At 53.8% G+C, this 17,355-nt stretch overlaps 1 protein-coding gene across 9 annotated transcripts in view; it reads left to right on the top strand.

Annotated features, from left to right (window-relative positions):
• Window positions 1-17,355, top strand: part of PTPRF (protein tyrosine phosphatase receptor type F) — a 343,189-nt gene that overhangs the window by 317,474 nt on the left and 8,360 nt on the right. For 5 of the 9 annotated variants that reach the window (XM_085231921.1, XM_085231920.1, XM_085231926.1 and 2 more), the window contains 7 exons: window positions 1,501-1,616; window positions 3,875-3,907; window positions 6,090-6,187; window positions 10,601-10,724; window positions 11,961-12,244; window positions 16,277-16,396; window positions 16,807-16,961. In XM_085231921.1, coding sequence (XP_085088047.1) covers window positions 1,501-1,616; window positions 3,875-3,907; window positions 6,090-6,187; window positions 10,601-10,724; window positions 11,961-12,244; window positions 16,277-16,396; window positions 16,807-16,961 — 930 coding nt within the window. The remainder of the gene's footprint in view (window positions 1-1,500; window positions 1,617-3,874; window positions 3,908-6,089; window positions 6,188-10,600; window positions 10,725-11,960; window positions 12,245-16,276; window positions 16,397-16,806; window positions 16,962-17,355) is intronic. The other 4 variants (XM_085231924.1, XM_085231929.1, XM_085231923.1 and 1 more) reach the window with 3 other exon arrangements.

Below are 17,355 nucleotides of genomic sequence, written 5' to 3' on the forward strand. Positions count from 1 at the left end.
GATAAACATTCATTCTATGCTGTGCCTGTTCCCCAGCAAAGCTGGGCCATCTTGCTCAAGGGCTCAGGGACTGGCACACAGTAGCACACGGCACATCCTGCCATGCTCCTGAGAGGAAGAACAGTGTTTTATTTATTTGCCATGTATTTTTCCTTCTTTCTAGCAAAGTGCTCAGTCCTTCAGCTCTTTTGTCTCAGTCCAGGCAGCTAAAAGGCTTCTGAGATGTTGAGAAGACTCACACACTGGTGCTCCCCATTGAACAACCCGAGTATCTGATGCAGCACAGGCTGCAGATGGAGCTGCTCATGACCTGAGCTGCAGAGGGAATGCAGATTTCACTTGTGATTTATGCATTAAATTTTATCATTTTTATGACTTGTGCCAACCCCAGCACGCACAGCTGCCAGGGGAAGCAACAGCACCCTGTGCCTTCACTGAGCACTTCTGATGGTGCATTGGCTCAGTGTGCTCCCATCCAGAGCTGCAGTTGCCTTTGTGCAGAGCACACAACCCTCAGGGTGCTTCAGATTGCCTCACAGTGGAGCAGAAGGCAGAGACTGGCTGTTGCGATGTTCTGGATGGTGAATGTGCTAGCATTTATACAGAATAGCAGTGATGCAGCTCCCTCTTTTGCAGAAAGCATCAGGTCAGCAGAGGGTTTCACCATCAGGCAGAACCCATTTTCAGGCTGTAACCAGAAGACAAAGTCTCTGCATATTGCTGCGCGCTCAGCATCTTGATAAGGCGTCAGGATTGGCACAGGCTCAAAGGGACAGTGCTCCTGTCCTGCTGCTACCCAACACCTGGGAATACCCAGTGTATTTGTAACACAGAACGAGAAGTGGGACTTAGAGAATTGCTGGAAACTCTTTTTACAGTATTAGATTTTCCTTAGTGTTCACTTGTCCACTTTTTGATTGGATGTGTCCCTGCTTTGCCTGTGAATTCCAGCAAGAGCCCGAGGTGGTGGCATTGCTTTAGGCATAAATATAGCATGAAGAGACAACAGTGTATTTTATTGTTCCATTAATACACGCCTTGGGTGCCTTCAGCCATTCAAGACGTATATTAATGGCCCAATAAAATACACCCTGAAGAGCTTTTACACTATTATATTACAGTGTTCTATATTTAAATATGTCTAATACGTGAGGAAAAAAATTTTGATTATATCCCTCCACTACAGGAAATAGTTCCTAGAGGGAGTGCGAGGAAATGAGATCTTGCCTCTGTCTGCTTTTTCTCTGGTCAGTGTTATGCAGAAGATCTCATTTCAAAGTGCCTCACTCATCAAACCTCTGCCATCACTGAAATACAACCACTGCTGTCCCATAGAAGGGAAATTGGAGGCACAGAACAGGACGTGACCTGCCTGGAGCCCCAGGGACTCTGGGATTGAGCTGGGTATCTGGGACACAGGGACACAGACTCCCTTCCAGGTTGGTTGATGCCACTCTCTGCCAGAGCTCACCTGCTTGTCTCCATCCTCTCTATGTACAGGAAAAGAGCACACTCCCCCTCTTCCAAAGATGAGCACTCCATTGGCCTGAAGGACTCGCTCTTGGCCCACTCTTCTGACCCAGTCGAGATGAGGCGGCTCAACTACCAGACTCCAGGTAGGGAGCAGCAAAACCCCTTGTTCCCTACCTGCCCCGATTCCCAATGCCAGATCCCCACACCAGAGGGGGAGTCACAATCCTGCTCACCTAGGGACAAAGAGCTGCCTGCAGCCCCTATTGCTGCCCGGGCAGTGCTGGGGCCCAGTGATGGGCACTGCTGGTTTCAATGGACTCTGTTCAGATGACGGTTCAGGAACAGCTGTTGCTTTTTGCATAGGACTGCTCAGTGCAGAGCATCTCCAGTCATGCCTGTACTGGCCTCTGGTGCCTCAGGCTGTAGCTGTGTGACAGCCTGCAGAGGCAACTGTACTTCCTGCTGCAGAAAGGTCTCATGCTGCTGCTTTGTGTCTCTACGTCTCTTATGGCACCAAAAGCACGGTGCCTGTCATTGTCGCGATCAGAGACGGGCTCACCCCAGCTCATTCAGAGCCTTTCAGAGAGCCTGAGCCACAGATGAAGTGGAGGAGGGCTTGGTTTTGTGATGGAGGGAGCAGTTCGGCAGTAAATGAGGCACAGCTCTTTTCTAACTCGCAGCTCCTCCTGGTCTGTAACCTACTTTCCTTTTCCTCCTGCTGCTCATTCATCTAAAAGCTTTCGTCTAACAGGAGGGTTTTGAAGGGACCATTTCCTGATGTAAACGAGCTGTGCCTGGCAGGGAGGGGGAGCGGAGCCTTTCCTGGTGCCGCTCACAGAGGTCTGAGCCCTGGCTGCAGCAGCACAGACCTCACCAGCATGTCTCCCACTGTGCCAGAGCAGCTGCCGGAGGAATTGCAGCTCCCAGGCAGGGCTGGTGGCAGCTCTCACGGGCAGGATGCAGCAACAACCTGGCAGTTGCCAGCCCACCTGGCACAGTAATTGGCCGCAACGTGGACCAGCGTGGGAGAAAAACGCTGTGGGGAGCAAGGGGGGGACCTACAATGGGAAGAGAACATCTCAGTGGGCAGATGGCAGGGAGAAGCAGTGACACACAGAGAGCAACAGTGTGCAGCTCCCAGAGGAGGAACGAGGTGTTGAGCAGGGCTGTTCTAGGACACCTGTGCTTGGGGACAAGTCCCTCTGACGCATCCTACAGCCCAGGGACACAAGAGCCATCTTGTTATCTGCTTGTGGTTCATTGCATGGAGGAGTGTAACAGCTTGGGCTTACAACTGCTCCAACAAAGAGAGTGGGGTTGTGCAACAAGGGCATCTCTCGCTAGAGCTGTAGGAGGGGTCAAGAGCTGCCATCAAAAAGAAGAGTAGTACAGGAGATTTCTTCTTCCTCACCTGCGCCTAAGCATAAGCCAACGACACTGCCTTGTTTATTAATTTTGCAGAGCTCTCTGGAGAGAAAAAACAACCCAAAGAGTCTGATGCACTGGAGATGCAGCAGTGCCCTGTGATGCTGCTTGCCAACACTCCCCGCCAAGTGACAGCACCACATCCTTTCCCCCCACCCTGTGTCACTAATGAGGCTCTGCAGGGCATAAGCAGATATCATGTGGCTGGCAATAACTGCTCCAGCTCCTGACAGCCTTGTACTCGTTAACAAGGAGGCATGGAAGGCACCAAGCCCAGCGGGCCCATGTTGCCGCTCTGTCACCCGCTGGTGGCCCAGGTGGTGCTGTGTGGGTGCGCTGACAAGAGGTGCTGGCTACTGGCCCGGCACACCTCAGTCCCCCTGCTGGAGTGTGCTGAGCAGGGAAACCTTGTTTAATGCATAATTAATTGGTCTGCTGTTATTAAATATTAAGCTCTCTCATTTTCGTGGGTCTGACTTCAGACAGGGGTTACTTCCCCCACTGCCAGCTTGCCTGTACTAACAGGGACCGACAGTACTAATGTACTGCTTGGCTAAGTCCAGGGCTGTGCAGCATCCCAGTGTGCCATGACAGGAGGCCAACTGAGCTGCAGGAGAACTGGGGGCTCTGAGCACCAAGCAGAGGCTGCTGAGGCTGCACGCAGCACAATCCACCCACCTGCCCTGGCTGTCCGTCCTCGGGCATGAGGCTGTACATGGTGGTGTGTAATGAGAAGTGTGGCTCTCTGCATCAGGTGGAGGACTCTGTGCCCGCTCCCCTGCACATCAGTACTGGAGCACAGCACTGGCCAGAGCTAAAGGGGCAGGCAACCCTATGCAGGAGGGAGGCTTGGTGCTGTTCAGGTGCTGCTTTCTTTTGCATCTTCACCTCTTTGTCTTTCCATTTCTGAACCTCTGTGATGATGACTTAAAGGCTAATGGGATTTCTGTTCTTGCCCCGTTTCTTTTCTTTACAGGTGCCAGTGTCCCCAGTTGCCCGAATATCTCAAGTTAGTTTTAACTACTGTATTTCTCTTTTGACACCTTTTGCTTTTTCTTTCCCTTTCTTTCTCGTCTCTGTAATTTTTGTTTCAATGTCATGAAGGTCACCCTCACTCACTGTAGAACGGCAGTGATTCCACTCTGGGACATGATGTGTGGCTCCCGGCAGCACAGCACAGTGCGGCAGAAGGGGAGGTCCTGGTGCTGAGCTGCCAGGAGGCTCCTGCAGCCCTAAGCGTGGGCTCCGCTGGGTGCCAGGCCTGTGTGGGAACAGCTGGGCTGCAGAAGGTGGCCAGCTAGAAAGTCCCATTGGCCAAATGGAAGGGTACTCCTGTCCCCCTGCTTGCACACTCTTCTGCTTCTTCCCCTGTAGCCTTAGCTGTAAGGTTAGGGGGAGCAGACACCAAGGGTGTTCCGGTAGGTTGCATGCAGTAATACCAGATTATGGGCCTAGCTGCCCTTTTATTTCTGCTTTGTCTTGTGAGCTTCAAGTTCACTCTAAAGTAACCATAAAATCATCTGCTCCCGGCTGCTTAAGTCTGCACATGAAAGTGGGAGAGGTGGCACTGTGAGACCTCTCAGCCCTCCCAGCCTGGCAGAGAGCTGGACCTCCTGCTGTCAGAATCATTGGAAGAGCATGTCGAAGTCCTGGTAGTGTGCACAAGTCCCCACCAATCCCTTCTGCTTTATTCTGTGCTGTATGTGGCTCTTGTTCCACATGCACCATAATGGGATACTGTCTACCCCTTCCTCCTCTTCTATGGTGCAGTACCTGCTGTGCTTCATAGATGACCACACAGGGATGACTAGGATGACTACATGTTGTAGTTGTATTTCTTCTTCCAGCCGCACACTTCTGCCCTGCTCCCATGCCCTTCTCCTTGCCCACCCATAACAACTCTGTGCTGTGAAGGCTGCTACTGATCTGCAGCCTCTGTGCTCTGGCAGTTATAGCAGGGTGTGCAAAAGCCAGAGCATGAGATCCCAGTGGGCAGAGTGGCAAGCAGGGAACCATCTGCAGGAGAACCTCAGCACAAGGCAAAGAGGAGCTCTTCCTTCCCCATGTCTGTGTGCTCTCAGACCAGCTGTGGACCTTCACTGTCAAGTAGTAGAAGGACAAATGTGCTGGATGGGGTTTTGCCTTTGTGCGGCAAGGGCAGGTGCCTTTAGCAGAGGTGTTGGGAGCCCTGCTGTGCAGTGGCTGCGGTGTAATATGCAGTGACACTTCCATGTTATCACCTAATGACTTGTCACCGCTGTGTAAAATGCACGTGCCCAGCCCAGGGATTGCTCCATCACCTTGGCGGCCCATCGCTGCCATCTGCAGCAGCATTCAGGCTCCAGAGCAATCAAGAAGCTCCTGGCCATGCTCCAGCCTGTCTCCCTGGATGTGAATCAACAGCTTCAGCCTATTAATAGTCATTATTACCCATGTGGGGTTTCTGGGAAACCCACAGAGCCACCAACGGAGTCACGAGCCTTGGGATCTGGATGAGCTAGGTTTTGGATGAGGTGTTTCGCAGCCACATTCCTGCCAATTCAGCATCTCAGCTGCAGGGAAAGATATCACGATGGTTGGGCTCTGAATCCATCCACCCAGAGCTGAGCTCTGAGACCTGTGGGATTCCTGACTAGGGGACCCCACTCTGTTCCGTGGGGTCATTCCCATCTTCCCCAGCTCCCCAGGGGACACACGCTCTGCCCACCCAGCAGCTGTGCTCATTCATTCTCAAGGAATTCCCGTGCCACAGGCCTGGTGAGATTTTTAGGCTGGTGCTATGGCTAGGAGTAAGCAGGAGGATGAGCCTCAACCCTTGGCAGTGGCAGTGCCAGAGAACCCTGCGTCCAGCTCCAGCCCATCTGGGAGCCCAGGAATCACATTGACAGCATCTCCTTGGCCGTTCCCACCGCTCGGCTGCTCTGGGTGCCCAGTGCTGTACTGTCTGAGCATGCTCACCCAGTCATGCCCATTCTGCACATCACCTTTCTTTTTGTTTCACTGAACCGTGTGCTCAGAGCACGTGCCGCATGATCTCGCCGACCTCCCATCCATCCCGCCCAGCGCTTCACATCGTCACACATGTCCGCCTCGCGCCCACCCATCGGGTTTGCGTTGCTGCGATCCCCTTGCCCATAGTGCTGAGCTGTAACCATTCCTTCTCCTCCCCTCCCTTTCTGTTGCACCTGCAGGCATGCGCGACCACCCGCCCATCCCCGTGACTGACCTCGCCGACAACATCGACCGGCTGAAGGCCAACGATGGCCTCAAGTTCTCCCAAGAGTACGAGGTGAGCACGGTAGAGAGGCGCTGGCTGAGGCTGTGTTCAGACCCCCAGCAAAGAGGGCTGGGGAGCTGCTGGTAGTGCTTGGGAGCTGGCTGGGAGCCTGCCAGTAAGCCCTGCCAGCCCCAAGCAGTGGGAATGTGCTGCGAGCAGTCAGAGCACGGCTTGGGCAGGGAAAGGGCTGAATGCACTGCAACCTGCCCTGCTTCCGATGTGGTTGTGGCTGTAGGAGCGAATGGAGTTGGTGTCCATGTGATCACATGCAGGACCCTCTTGAGCTTTAGAGGACTTACAAATAAATCCTCCGCTGGTGTTAAGGAGGGCATAAATTTGGGAAGTGGCCTTTGCAGGTGTTAATACTTCTGTTAGAATTGTGATCTGCCTGTGCCAGTGACTGCCCCTTTCCACTGAATACCTGCACTGATTAATGAGATGATATCAGAACATTTGCCCACAAGGTAAGATTAGGTATGCCAGGAAAGGTAATGCAGATCTCTGTGCTGAGAAGGAGAGGAAGGAATTCCAGCTGGTTCAGAGGGTGAGCTGCGTATATCTGAGGCGGGCATGGAGCTCGTGTTTGCTTCAAGGTGCTGAGGGGGGACTTTGCTGTCCCTTTGCATTTTGGTCCAGATTGGAGCTGAGCATCTGCTGGTGGCTGCTCAGTGTCACAGCTTGGGATGCCAAGGTGTGCAGACATACCAGTCCACCTTGAGCCTTCGGTTGGGAGTGCAGCAGAAGGGTTAAGCCAGGCTGTGCCTTTGCCATGCAGTGGGGATGCAGCAGCACCCAGGCACTCCTGGCCCCAGCCTCATTGGGAGCCTGCAGCATAATGCTGAGCTGTGGGAGCTGTTTTGGAAAAAAATGAGCATTAAGAAAATTCTCTGAGCTGTTTTCATGAGCCGCTTTCTTCTCATTTCTCTTTCTTTAGAGTATCATGGCTGGTTGAGAGCACCAATCAGTTGTACTTTTCATGTTGAAGCAGCTATTAAGTAGCTGATTGTTGCATGTAATTTTTTTTCCCCTGGATTCTGCTGCGTTTGACTCCTCATCAGCTAGAAATTACACTGAACATGACAGGCTCATAGGGTGTTTGACACTGGGGTGGGCCCAGAGCAGGAATGGTTACCCCTCATTGGCATGTGGGCATCAGAACAGTCATTTCCCATTTGAGGTACCTGCAAAAGAAACTTGGAGTGGGTTTGCAGAGCCCAGTTGTCACCTGGGAGGAGTGCCGGTGCAGTGAGTCTACTGTCATCTTGTCCCTGTGTTTGGCACAGCGACAGCTGCCCTTGGGGCTGTGCTGGGAGAGCTGCAGGGCGAGATGAGTGCTGGGGATCTGCAGCAGGGATATGGAGATTGCAGAGCTGGGAGGGAGGCTGTGCTTAAGAGGCCGTGCTGGACCCACTGCTCCTGTGGTGCTACCAGAGGGACTCGGCTGCTGAGCTGGTGGGGCCTGGCAGCAGCTTCTGCCAGCTGTACCAGTGGACGGTTGGACTGGATGAGTTTGGAGGTCTTTTCCAACCTTGGTGATTCTATGATTCTGTGACCAGGGGGTATTTCATTTTTAGTACAGTGAGAGCTGCAGTGAATTTACAGTGTAGGATTAATGGAATTAAATAAGGAGCAGGGAGACCAAGGCTGTTAATTATTTATCGGCAGCCGTGGCAGTGCTGTGGCTGTGTTGGAGCTCCTCCTGTGGGCCACCTTCCCATGCTGCAGCCTGGGGATGTGGGCAGGATCCTGCCCTGGGCTGGGGGAAGTCTGCAGTGGTGCAAACACACCTGCAGCAGCCAAGGACATTGCATTTCCCACCCCTGCAGCCCCAGCAAGAGGCAGCATCCCCTGCTCAGAGAGCAGTGCTGGAGTCTCCGGGGTTGGTGAGCCCCAGGGTGCTGCTGCAAAGCTTTGAGGGCACCTGGGCAGCTGCATACAGTGAGTTTACTGGGCTACTCGGGAAGTGGCCTGGCAGGACGCGGTGCTCACGTTCCGGTAATGGGAATAATAAGGCTGAAGCACTGCCAGGGATTGATTCGGGAGCGCAGTATGTCCTCATTTGAGACGTAGCGTGGATTGACAGCAGTCAATGCCTGTGCTAATGCGGTTGATTTCACTGGAGGCCACAAAGCACTAACAGCCTGCCCCAGCCGTGCCCCTGAGCAGCAGCGTGGGCTGCAGAGCAGCACAGGGCCACAGTGGTAGCCAAGCTGTCCCTGCCCCATGGCGCTGCCCATGTCTGCAGCTGAGGGACTCTGCGCATGAAGGGGTTCTGGAGCTGCATTGAGGAAGAAGGGGCAGCTCGCCCACAGTGCAAGGAAGCCGAGAGGCAAACTGGCACCCAGGAACATTTTCTAGGCATTTGTGAAGTGCTCTTGAGCCTATCGAGGAAAGAGCCTTTTTCTATTCCCATTTCAATGGCCTGGCTCCATCTTTATGTTGATGGCAGGAGCAGCAGGGATCCCTGAGCTGCTTCAGAGAGATTGCTCCTTGCACTTCCATGCTGGGAAGGAGGAGTTTTACTAATTGGGCTTTTTCTTAATTTGCACTTGATGTCTTACAACATCTCCCCCGTCACTTTAAAGCAAAGCAAAACTAAAAGTCGTGGTGCTTTTAAGTTTGCTCCTGGCTCATTTCCTTCCAGTTTCCCAGCCCTTCTGCTTTCTAGGAAGGATGAGTCAAAAGCATTACTCTGATCAAATCTGGGATGAAGCAGTGATTCCTGCGAGCCCAAGAAAGGAGCTGAGCAGCTTCCCAGTGCCAGGCAGGTGTGGGACAAGGGGGAAACAGGGCAGTGCCGCTGTGAGTTGGGGCCACCGAGCATCACCTCATGGTGGGACAGGGCTTGTCAGCACCAGCACCACTCTGTGTCACGGGCTTCAGCCCTGCTCTAAGCAGCCCATCATCCTCCTGTTTATTTACTCATTTGTTCACTTTAAAGGGCGGAACAGGTGTACATTAATTCATCACCAGAGTTTAAATTAAATCATTTTACTTCTAAATGAGTCACTAATTTGCAGGAGTATTTAATTAGGCCCTCTTTGCACTCAGGTGCTGTATTACTTCTGACTTTCTCACCTGTTTGCCCTCTGAAGAGGCTGATGATGATTAGACCATTTCAGCACATCCTCGTTGCACATCAAAGCAATTAACCCTAATGGCAATACCTTGGTGCTGCTCCTCAACTCTAGGGGCTCTGGGCTCCCCCAGGAACAAAGCCTTCCCACCACCCCGCAGGACGCACGCTTGTTAGGCAAAGCATGCTGCACCCACTGCTCGGGGACCCCGCAGCCTTTTGGCACTGAGTTGAAGACTGAGTGAGAGCAACTGCAAAGCGAAGTGCCGCAGAGCTGTGGCCCTGAGGCTCCTGTGCTGGGGCAGAGGCCTTGCAGGACCGTGGCAGTGGGCTTACAGCTGCATGCCAGCTCACTACCGCCATCCCCCCCACGGTGCTGCCGAGCACTGCTGCTGCTGCTGCCTGCTTATTACGCTAATAATAGAAAATTACAGGCTTGCAGTTTGGAAATGTCTATTTACATCCTACGTTTCCCAAACTACCTATTAGCGTTGTTGTGATGTCACATCCTCCCATGCGTTTCCGTTGGTGCTGGGCTCTCCACCTGCTGCTGTGGGGCAGGACAGTGGCTTGGGGACGGGTGACCATGGCCTGGCTTGGTGCTGGATGTGCAGAAGTGCTGCTGGGTCTGTCAGGCAATGGAGGAGCCAGGACAGGTGCCCAGGTGTGGGCACACCAGGAGAAGTGTTGGGTGTCAGTGGGGTTGGGGTGTGTGCTTTCCAGGTGGCACGTGGGACTTAAGGAAGGATTTATTACTGCATCTCTTCTTCGGGTTTATAGCTCCTTGTCACTCTATTAACTCAAACGGGAGATGTTTACATTGCATAAGTAGCTGGAGCAGTGAATAGTAACCTATCAATTTTCATGACTACTTCCTGGAATAAGCTCACAGGCTCTGTTGCAGGACACTAATACCCAGAGCTCCTGGGGTATGAGATACCCAGAGGTCACTGTATTTCAGCAGACTGCAGTTCAAGATCTAATAAAACCACTGGGTCAAGAACTGCACAGTCAGATCTCTGTGGAGCCCTGGCATGAGACCAAATTTCTGCTGATGGGTCGATGTGGAGGAAAGGATGAGCACACCACGAGGGTAGTGGTGGAAGCACATCCTCAGCCATCGAGGGCTGCTATGCATGCAGTCCCTGGAGATGAGTCGCACTGGGGACCGCACTTTGGTGTGGTTATCAGTCTAGCTTGGACACCCCAGGAAGGTGTGTCTGTTCTGGGGGTGATGGACAGGGAAATGCAAGTGCCCTGGGAAAACGCTGTATGCTGCAGCATCCCAGCCCACTTTGCTGTAACCACTGCTGCCTCCCTCCCCCCCTCCCTCCCTCCTCTCTCCGCAGTCCATCGATCCTGGGCAGCAGTTCACCTGGGAGAACTCCAACCTGGAAGTGAACAAACCGAAAAACCGCTATGCAAACGTAATCGCCTACGATCACTCCCGTGTCATCCTGACCTCCATCGATGGTAAGAATAACCCCGGGGCGGACCTCCCAGCATGTGGCTGAGCCTGGCAATAGCAGGGGGCCATCACTTGTTCTGGCTTTGCATACAGGTGGCCCTGCAGTCTCCAGCATCCTTTTTCTTGGGATGGAAGTGGCTTTTCTAATGCTAATGCACCACTGATCCTCCGGGGGAGAAGGGGGGATCCAATTGGTCCCTCACAGAAGGACCTTTGAGCAGCAGTGATGTGGAGGCTTGGCGCGGGGATCACAGGCAAACCCCTCAGTTAGGCAGCTGTGGGATGGGAACATGGGGCAATTCTCATTGCTAGTGTGATACCGTTGCTGCTGGTGATGGCTGCCATCCCGGGTGCCATGTTGGAGAACCCTGCCAGGTCCCAGCCCTGTGAGGGGCTGGGCTCCAGCTGCTGCCCTTTGCCCATAGCCTTTGTTCTGCCGGAGGCTGTCAGGACCTGCAGGAAAACACTGCCCTGGACAAAGGGGTGAATGGGAGTACCCCCAGCTTTGTTTTCTACCTCTAATGAAATGCAGATGCACTCTCCTTTTGGGACAAGAAGATTCCTGCTGCTTTTTCTCCCCACAGCCCATACTGAGCAGGTTTGGGAAATACAGCTCCAGACCCCTGCTTTGCCACATTCGTTTTAGCAACTGTGTGTTCGCATTTTAAAAGCCTTTACAAGAAAGTCCTTTCCTCGAGGTGATGGAGGCAGGGCAACAGCCGGAGCAGCCTCCACCAGTGGGCACCAGCAGAGGCCTGACCCTGGGGAGCAGTTGGGTGGTGGAGGAAGGCCTCTGGTTCTTGGGTGCTGCTGTAGGAGAGGCAGGAGGACATCCCTTGCCCAACATCCCTTGCTAGTGGCCTCAATGCTAAAAGGTGCTGCAGCACCATAGCAAATAGCTGGTGAATTTAAGACAATTATTTCAATCAGTTGCTTGGGGCCAAACGAGCTCCTTAATATTCCTGCCTGTGAACTTCCCTTTGTGTGCGGCTGGCAGCTGTCTCTCTGCTTTGGTACTGCCTGATTGTTGCGTTAATGTGGTAGTTGCAAAGGGTTCTTCTTTGTTCAGGCACCATCCCTGTCCTTTGCAGGGAGAGATTCTGGCATCACCCTGTAACAGAGCCTTGTTCAGAGCCCAGTGAATGTGCCAGCCTCCTTCCCTGCCCACAGGACCCAGAAGAATGATAGGCACAGGGTCACACTCTGTCTCTGGAGTAACACTTTGCCTTCTTCCTCCTCAGGGGTCCCAGGCAGTGATTACATCAATGCCAATTACATCGACGGCTATCGGAAGCAGAACGCCTACATCGCGACACAGGGACCTCTGCCTGAAACCCTCAGCGACTTCTGGAGAATGGTGTGGGAGCAGAGAACAGCAACGATCGTCATGATGACCAGGCTGGAGGAGAAGTCCAGGGTACAGTGTGCGCTTCCTCTATATTCTGGTGTGGGCAGGAGAGAAGGATGGAGCAATGTACAGCCCAGGAAGCACAGGTCCCCCAGCACCACCGGCCATAAGTGTCCTGTGAGCATCTCGCGGTGGGGCAGAGGGGTGGCAGACCCTCCTGTCACTGTGCTGTTCAATAGCCTTGCCTGCATGTCTGCATGTGCACCCACCCCTTCCCTGCCCACATCACAAAGAGGAAAGCTGTGCCATGGGGAGTGCTGACAGTCCCAGGAGCTGGGAGTGGCGTTGGGCAGGCGGTGTTGGCAGCATCCCACAGCCTGGCAGCTTCCTGGCGATGCAGGAGAGCGGCTGACGGGGTCTCGTTGCAACGAGAAAGCTAATTTGTACCTTGTCCAATGACAATATGTGTAAACGCTGGGCTCGTGCTGCCAACATTAGATATTCTGATGTAATAAATGCAAAGCTGCCTGCAGACCATGGGGAGGGTGCAAGGCAGAGGAGGAGCGGAACAGAGCCCTCGCTGCAGATGGGGCTCACGATAGAATCCTTGTTCAGCCCTGAGGCAGGAGTTGATAAGCTGTGACCAGAGAGCTTCCACACCCCGATGCACCCTTTGGGCACAGCCTGCCCGAGCAAGAGGCAGCTCCTCTTGTTCCAAATTGTAAAAATTTTAGTGGTGAGCATTTGTGCTTGCGGAATATTTTAGCGTTGCCATGCCAACGGCAGGAGAAGGGGCTGTGTGCTCAAGCTATGAAGCATTGGCTATTTTTAGCCCAATAAGATCCTTCTTGAGAAGCAGAAGCTGTCAAGTTTGGGTTCACTAGAAACTTTTGCCCGCATGCTCTCTTCCATTTCAAAGCTTCAGCGCCGAATTGCTCACAGGGGTGTCCCAGCCCACGCTGGCTGTGAGGAAGCAGCTGGAGCAACAGATCACCATGGCAAAACAGATCTGCTTTTCCTGCCTGTACAAAAATAGGCTTTGTTCACAGGCTTCCCCAGCTCAGCAGATGCCCTGCAGCCTGCAGGGGAAAGCAGCACTCCTTGGACAGGAGCTGCCTCCGAGTGGTCTAGCTTGGCTGTGTGCTGGCCCAGCAGGGAGGGAAACACACCAGACACTGAGCTCAGTGGGGTCTGAAGGTGCAGATGGCCGCTCCCTGCAGCACAGGTCATACAGGGACTTGTTTTGTGTAGTAGCATTTCAGCGGTTGAGCATATGTTTGAAGTGAGAGGAAAACCCTTGTAGGTTGCCAAGCAAATCTGTGCCCGGAGTCCTGACTTACTCAGCTTCTGGGCTGCTTGGTTAAGGGAAGGCACTCCACAGTGCGTGTTTCTCTGAGATAACGGGTTCCCTGTGACCCCACAGGCACTTCTCTTTGCCTGACACGTCTGTGCTACTGAGCTGTGCATTATCTCCCCCCCAGCACACTCCCATCGTGTCATCCCATAATTACCTCCTGCAGTGCTGGTTTCTGTCCTGCTCCTGGTGCGTGCAGCAGGGACAAGCTCTACGGTGACAGGACGAGGTCCCATTGTGGGCAGGGGGTGACCAGAGCCCTTGTGGAGGCTGCAGGCTGCCTGCATGGCTGGGTGGGCTGCCAGGGGCTCTGCTCCAGGCATGGTCACCTCATGACCTTACCCGTGGGTGACCTTCCTTGCAAGTCTCAGGCACAAGACTGTCTTCAGCCGTGGGGCCATGTGGCGAGGTGCCGTCGGCACTGCTGTCTGCAGATAAGCTGCCCGGCACCAGCACCAGCTTTGCAGCCCTGTGGGGGTGACACTGCTTTAAAGGGCTCCCGATCTGCAGGGGAGTAAAAAATCTTTAAAGAGCATCAGCTTTTATGGTCTGCAATTTCAGCTGGCTTGATGGTCCAAATCATCCTCCCTTTTTCATGTTTTCACAAAGCGGGAAGCACATAAAGGATAAAAATGGCTGAATTGTGCAATTTAGCTACCTTCAAAGCTTTACAATCAGTTTCAGAATCATTCAGTGGCAGTTCAGAAACACACATCGTAGATTAGCTCTCCCGGAGCTGTGAGCGCGGCGTGTCCCAGCCGGGGCGTGCTGCACGAGAGCAGCATTAAAGCAGGGTTCCTCCCACCCTGGGCTATCCTCAGAATTGCAGCAGAGCAGAGGGAGGGAAGATCTCCTGTCCCAGCGCTGAGCGCATCCCTAGGGTGCAGCCCCTCCTGGTGCTAACTCTCCAGGCAGGGGGATCCAGAGCAGGAAGCCACAGGCAGCGATGCCAGCTGGAGCTCGCCAGACCAAGAGCTGAGAGGTGCCCGGCTGTTCTCGGGCACAGGGCATCAAAGGGGAGGGCCAGGAACCACTCAGCAAAGCTGCAATAAGTGGCTGTTCGGGATATTACTGTGCTCCTTAAGTTAATGAGAAGCAAGTGCTGCCAGAAGAAAACATCTCTTATCTGCTTTAGTGCCACAGCGCATCGGCTTCAGCATAAAATTTACAGAGCTTGAAAATGGGGCATAAACATTATGGGTAAATTTGGCAGAAAATGTGACTGACTCTTATCTGGTCATGAATAAATAATTTTCAATTACCAGCCCAGGCACTGCTATTATCCCTCGCAGGGAACTCCTCTGAAGTTTGTTTTGTGCTCGAGCACACGTGGTGTGCAGCATGTGGGTGGCAGGAGGGGACCCCTGTCCTCGTGGTGCAGGTCAGACATGGGGATGCACTGTGCCACTCACCTGCAGCATCCCCTGCACGCTGTATTGAGGGACAGGTTGGCACAGCGCTCGCAGGTTGCTGCTCTGTCCCCAGGCTGGGAGAGGGACTCTCAGGTGGCTGAATGGCAGGGTGTGCCAGCGCCCATGGGGCAGCCTTGGGACAGGTGCTTCTGCCAGGGCAGGGCATCCTGAGAGCCACCCCAGGAGCGAGGGTAGATGTGTCCCTCTGAGCCTGGGCTGCATTGCTTCTGCAGCAGGAGTGCAGAACCCCACCCTGCTTAAAGCACCTTCAATTAAAAAGCAGAAGTTCATTGATTTCTAATTAAGCCCGTTGTTTCCCTTCCCACACATTCCCCTGTAAACACACTCAGCTAATAATGAAGTTTACTACTTCCTTGACAAGCACAGATGATCTTCCATTCACTCCTCTCTCTTAGGGCAGGCAGCCATCCTGAGTGCTATGCGTGAGGGTGGGAATGGAGCCCTCCTGCCTGCAGCTGGGTGCTGCACTCTGTGGGAGGAAGCTCAGGGCACCAAATTACATTAGGGAGCTCGGGGATGGAGACCGCAGAGCTGGAGGAGCACTTTGCAAATGCTGAGCTGTGAATAGCAGAGGAGGAGGAGGGCATCAGCAGGTGAACAGGGAGAGAGTCGTGGGGAGATGAAGGAGCGGGAGGGCACATCCCTGAGGATGTGTTAGGGCTCAGTGCCAACAGGAGCTGGGAACAGCAGCTCTGGCTGCAGGGTGGGGAGGAGTATCAGAAAGGATACTGCAGGGCAGAGGAAGCAGCAGTGTGGTGGGACCGTGCCACCTGCAGGAGGGGATTGAGTGATGGTTTTGCCACAGTCTGCATCTTCTCATAGAGGGAGGACAAGCTGTGTGTATGACTGAGCTTGTATCTGTGCCTTGCTGCATAGCAGTTTCTGTGCACCTGGGAAATGGAGGTGGCAAATTGTGCACCAGCTACTAGGAAGGTAGGCTGCCATTGCTCAGGGATGCTAAAGACACTTGGGTGAGGATGGAGGCTGCATCTCCATCACTCCAGTTGGCAATTGAGCATAGACTTTCCCAGGGAAACCACTGCACAACCAGCTGTGTGCCAGCAGCTCTTGCTGCTGCTGCAGTTGCCACCTCCCCAGCAGGGGATGCTGCATGCACAGCCTCAGAGGCCCCCACTTTCCCAAAGAGGAGGCAAAAGGAGACAGCAGGCATAAGTCACTGCTGCGTTCTGTCTTCATTGCCGCTCCCCTGCACTGCTTCCAACCAGAGAAAAGTCCCCTCTTTGAGTATAAATCTGGTGAAGAGGAGCCAAGGGTGTGCTGCCTCTCTACCAGGGACTGAGCACTCCAGGAGGAAATCTGAGTGTTTGGGACCAGCCGGACAGTACCTCTCTTCTACCTTCACCCTTCCCTGTTCCTCACCCAGTAGCCAGACACTGACCTTTTCTCTTCTTCTCTTCGCAGGTGAAGTGTGACCAGTACTGGCCAAGCCGGGGTACGGAAACCTATGGGATGATCCAGGTCACACTGCTGGACACCGTTGAGCTGGCGACCTACACAGTCCGAACCTTTGCCCTGTACAAGGTATGGCACTGGCAGGGGCTGCGGGGTGCAGCACAACCGCAGGCACAGCCCCAGGCAGAGCCAGGTGCTCAAACCTCATTGGTGTCTGGAAACCCCCAGGGGCAGCACCAGCAGCAGTGTGTCACAGCAGTGCAAACAGGCTTTGCAGCTCTGGGGACCCACTCACACCCCAGGAAGGCATCTGGTCCCCGGCCCTTGCCCAGCTAGTCTTGCTCTGGTGCTGCAGAGATGCTGCTGGCATGATTGGGGCAGCCTCTGCAGCCCGGGGAGTCATTGCACAGGGGAACGTGCTGCAGCCCCTCTGTGCCTGGTTCACACTGGGCTGTGGCTGTGTCTGTGCAGGCACATCAGTGTGTTCCCCTCCTAGGATGAAACTGTCCTCACACAACACTTCTCTTTGTCCTCAACAGAACGGCTCCAGCGAGAAGCGAGAGCTGCGACAGTTCCAGTTCATGGCATGGCCTGATCACGGGGTCCCAGAGTACCCCACCCCGATCCTCGCTTTCCTGCGGCGGGTCAAGGCCTGCAACCCACCTGATGCTGGGCCTATGGTTGTCCACTGCAGGTAGGAGCAGTGCATTCACAAAGCTACACCTGGGCACCCGCTTCTGGAGGAGCTGTGACCTGTCCAGCTAAAAGTGGCATCTCCTGCTCCAGCAGGAAGGTTTCACAGCAGTGTGACCTGCACTGTGTGCTTGGAAGGGGAACAGCTCAGCAATTAGAAGCAGCCATGCAGTGGTGAAGTTTGTATTGCTTCTGCTACTTCAGGCAAAACAGTGCTGCTGTACGGTCTCAGAACACACCTTTCCTGCAAAAATGCAAGTACAGTTTAAAAATGAAATGTTCTGAGCCCAGTGTAAGTAGGTGGTACTATTCAGAAGCACATCACTGACAGACGTGCATGCAGTGACCTGTGCCAACATTCACATACAGTATTTACAGTCAAGCCCTCTAGCAGG

This window comes from Meleagris gallopavo, chromosome 10, assembly GCF_905368555.1.
Source record: "Meleagris gallopavo chromosome 10, MGAL_WU_HG_1.1, whole genome shotgun sequence".
NCBI classification, from domain to species: Eukaryota; Metazoa; Chordata; class Aves; order Galliformes; family Phasianidae; genus Meleagris; species Meleagris gallopavo.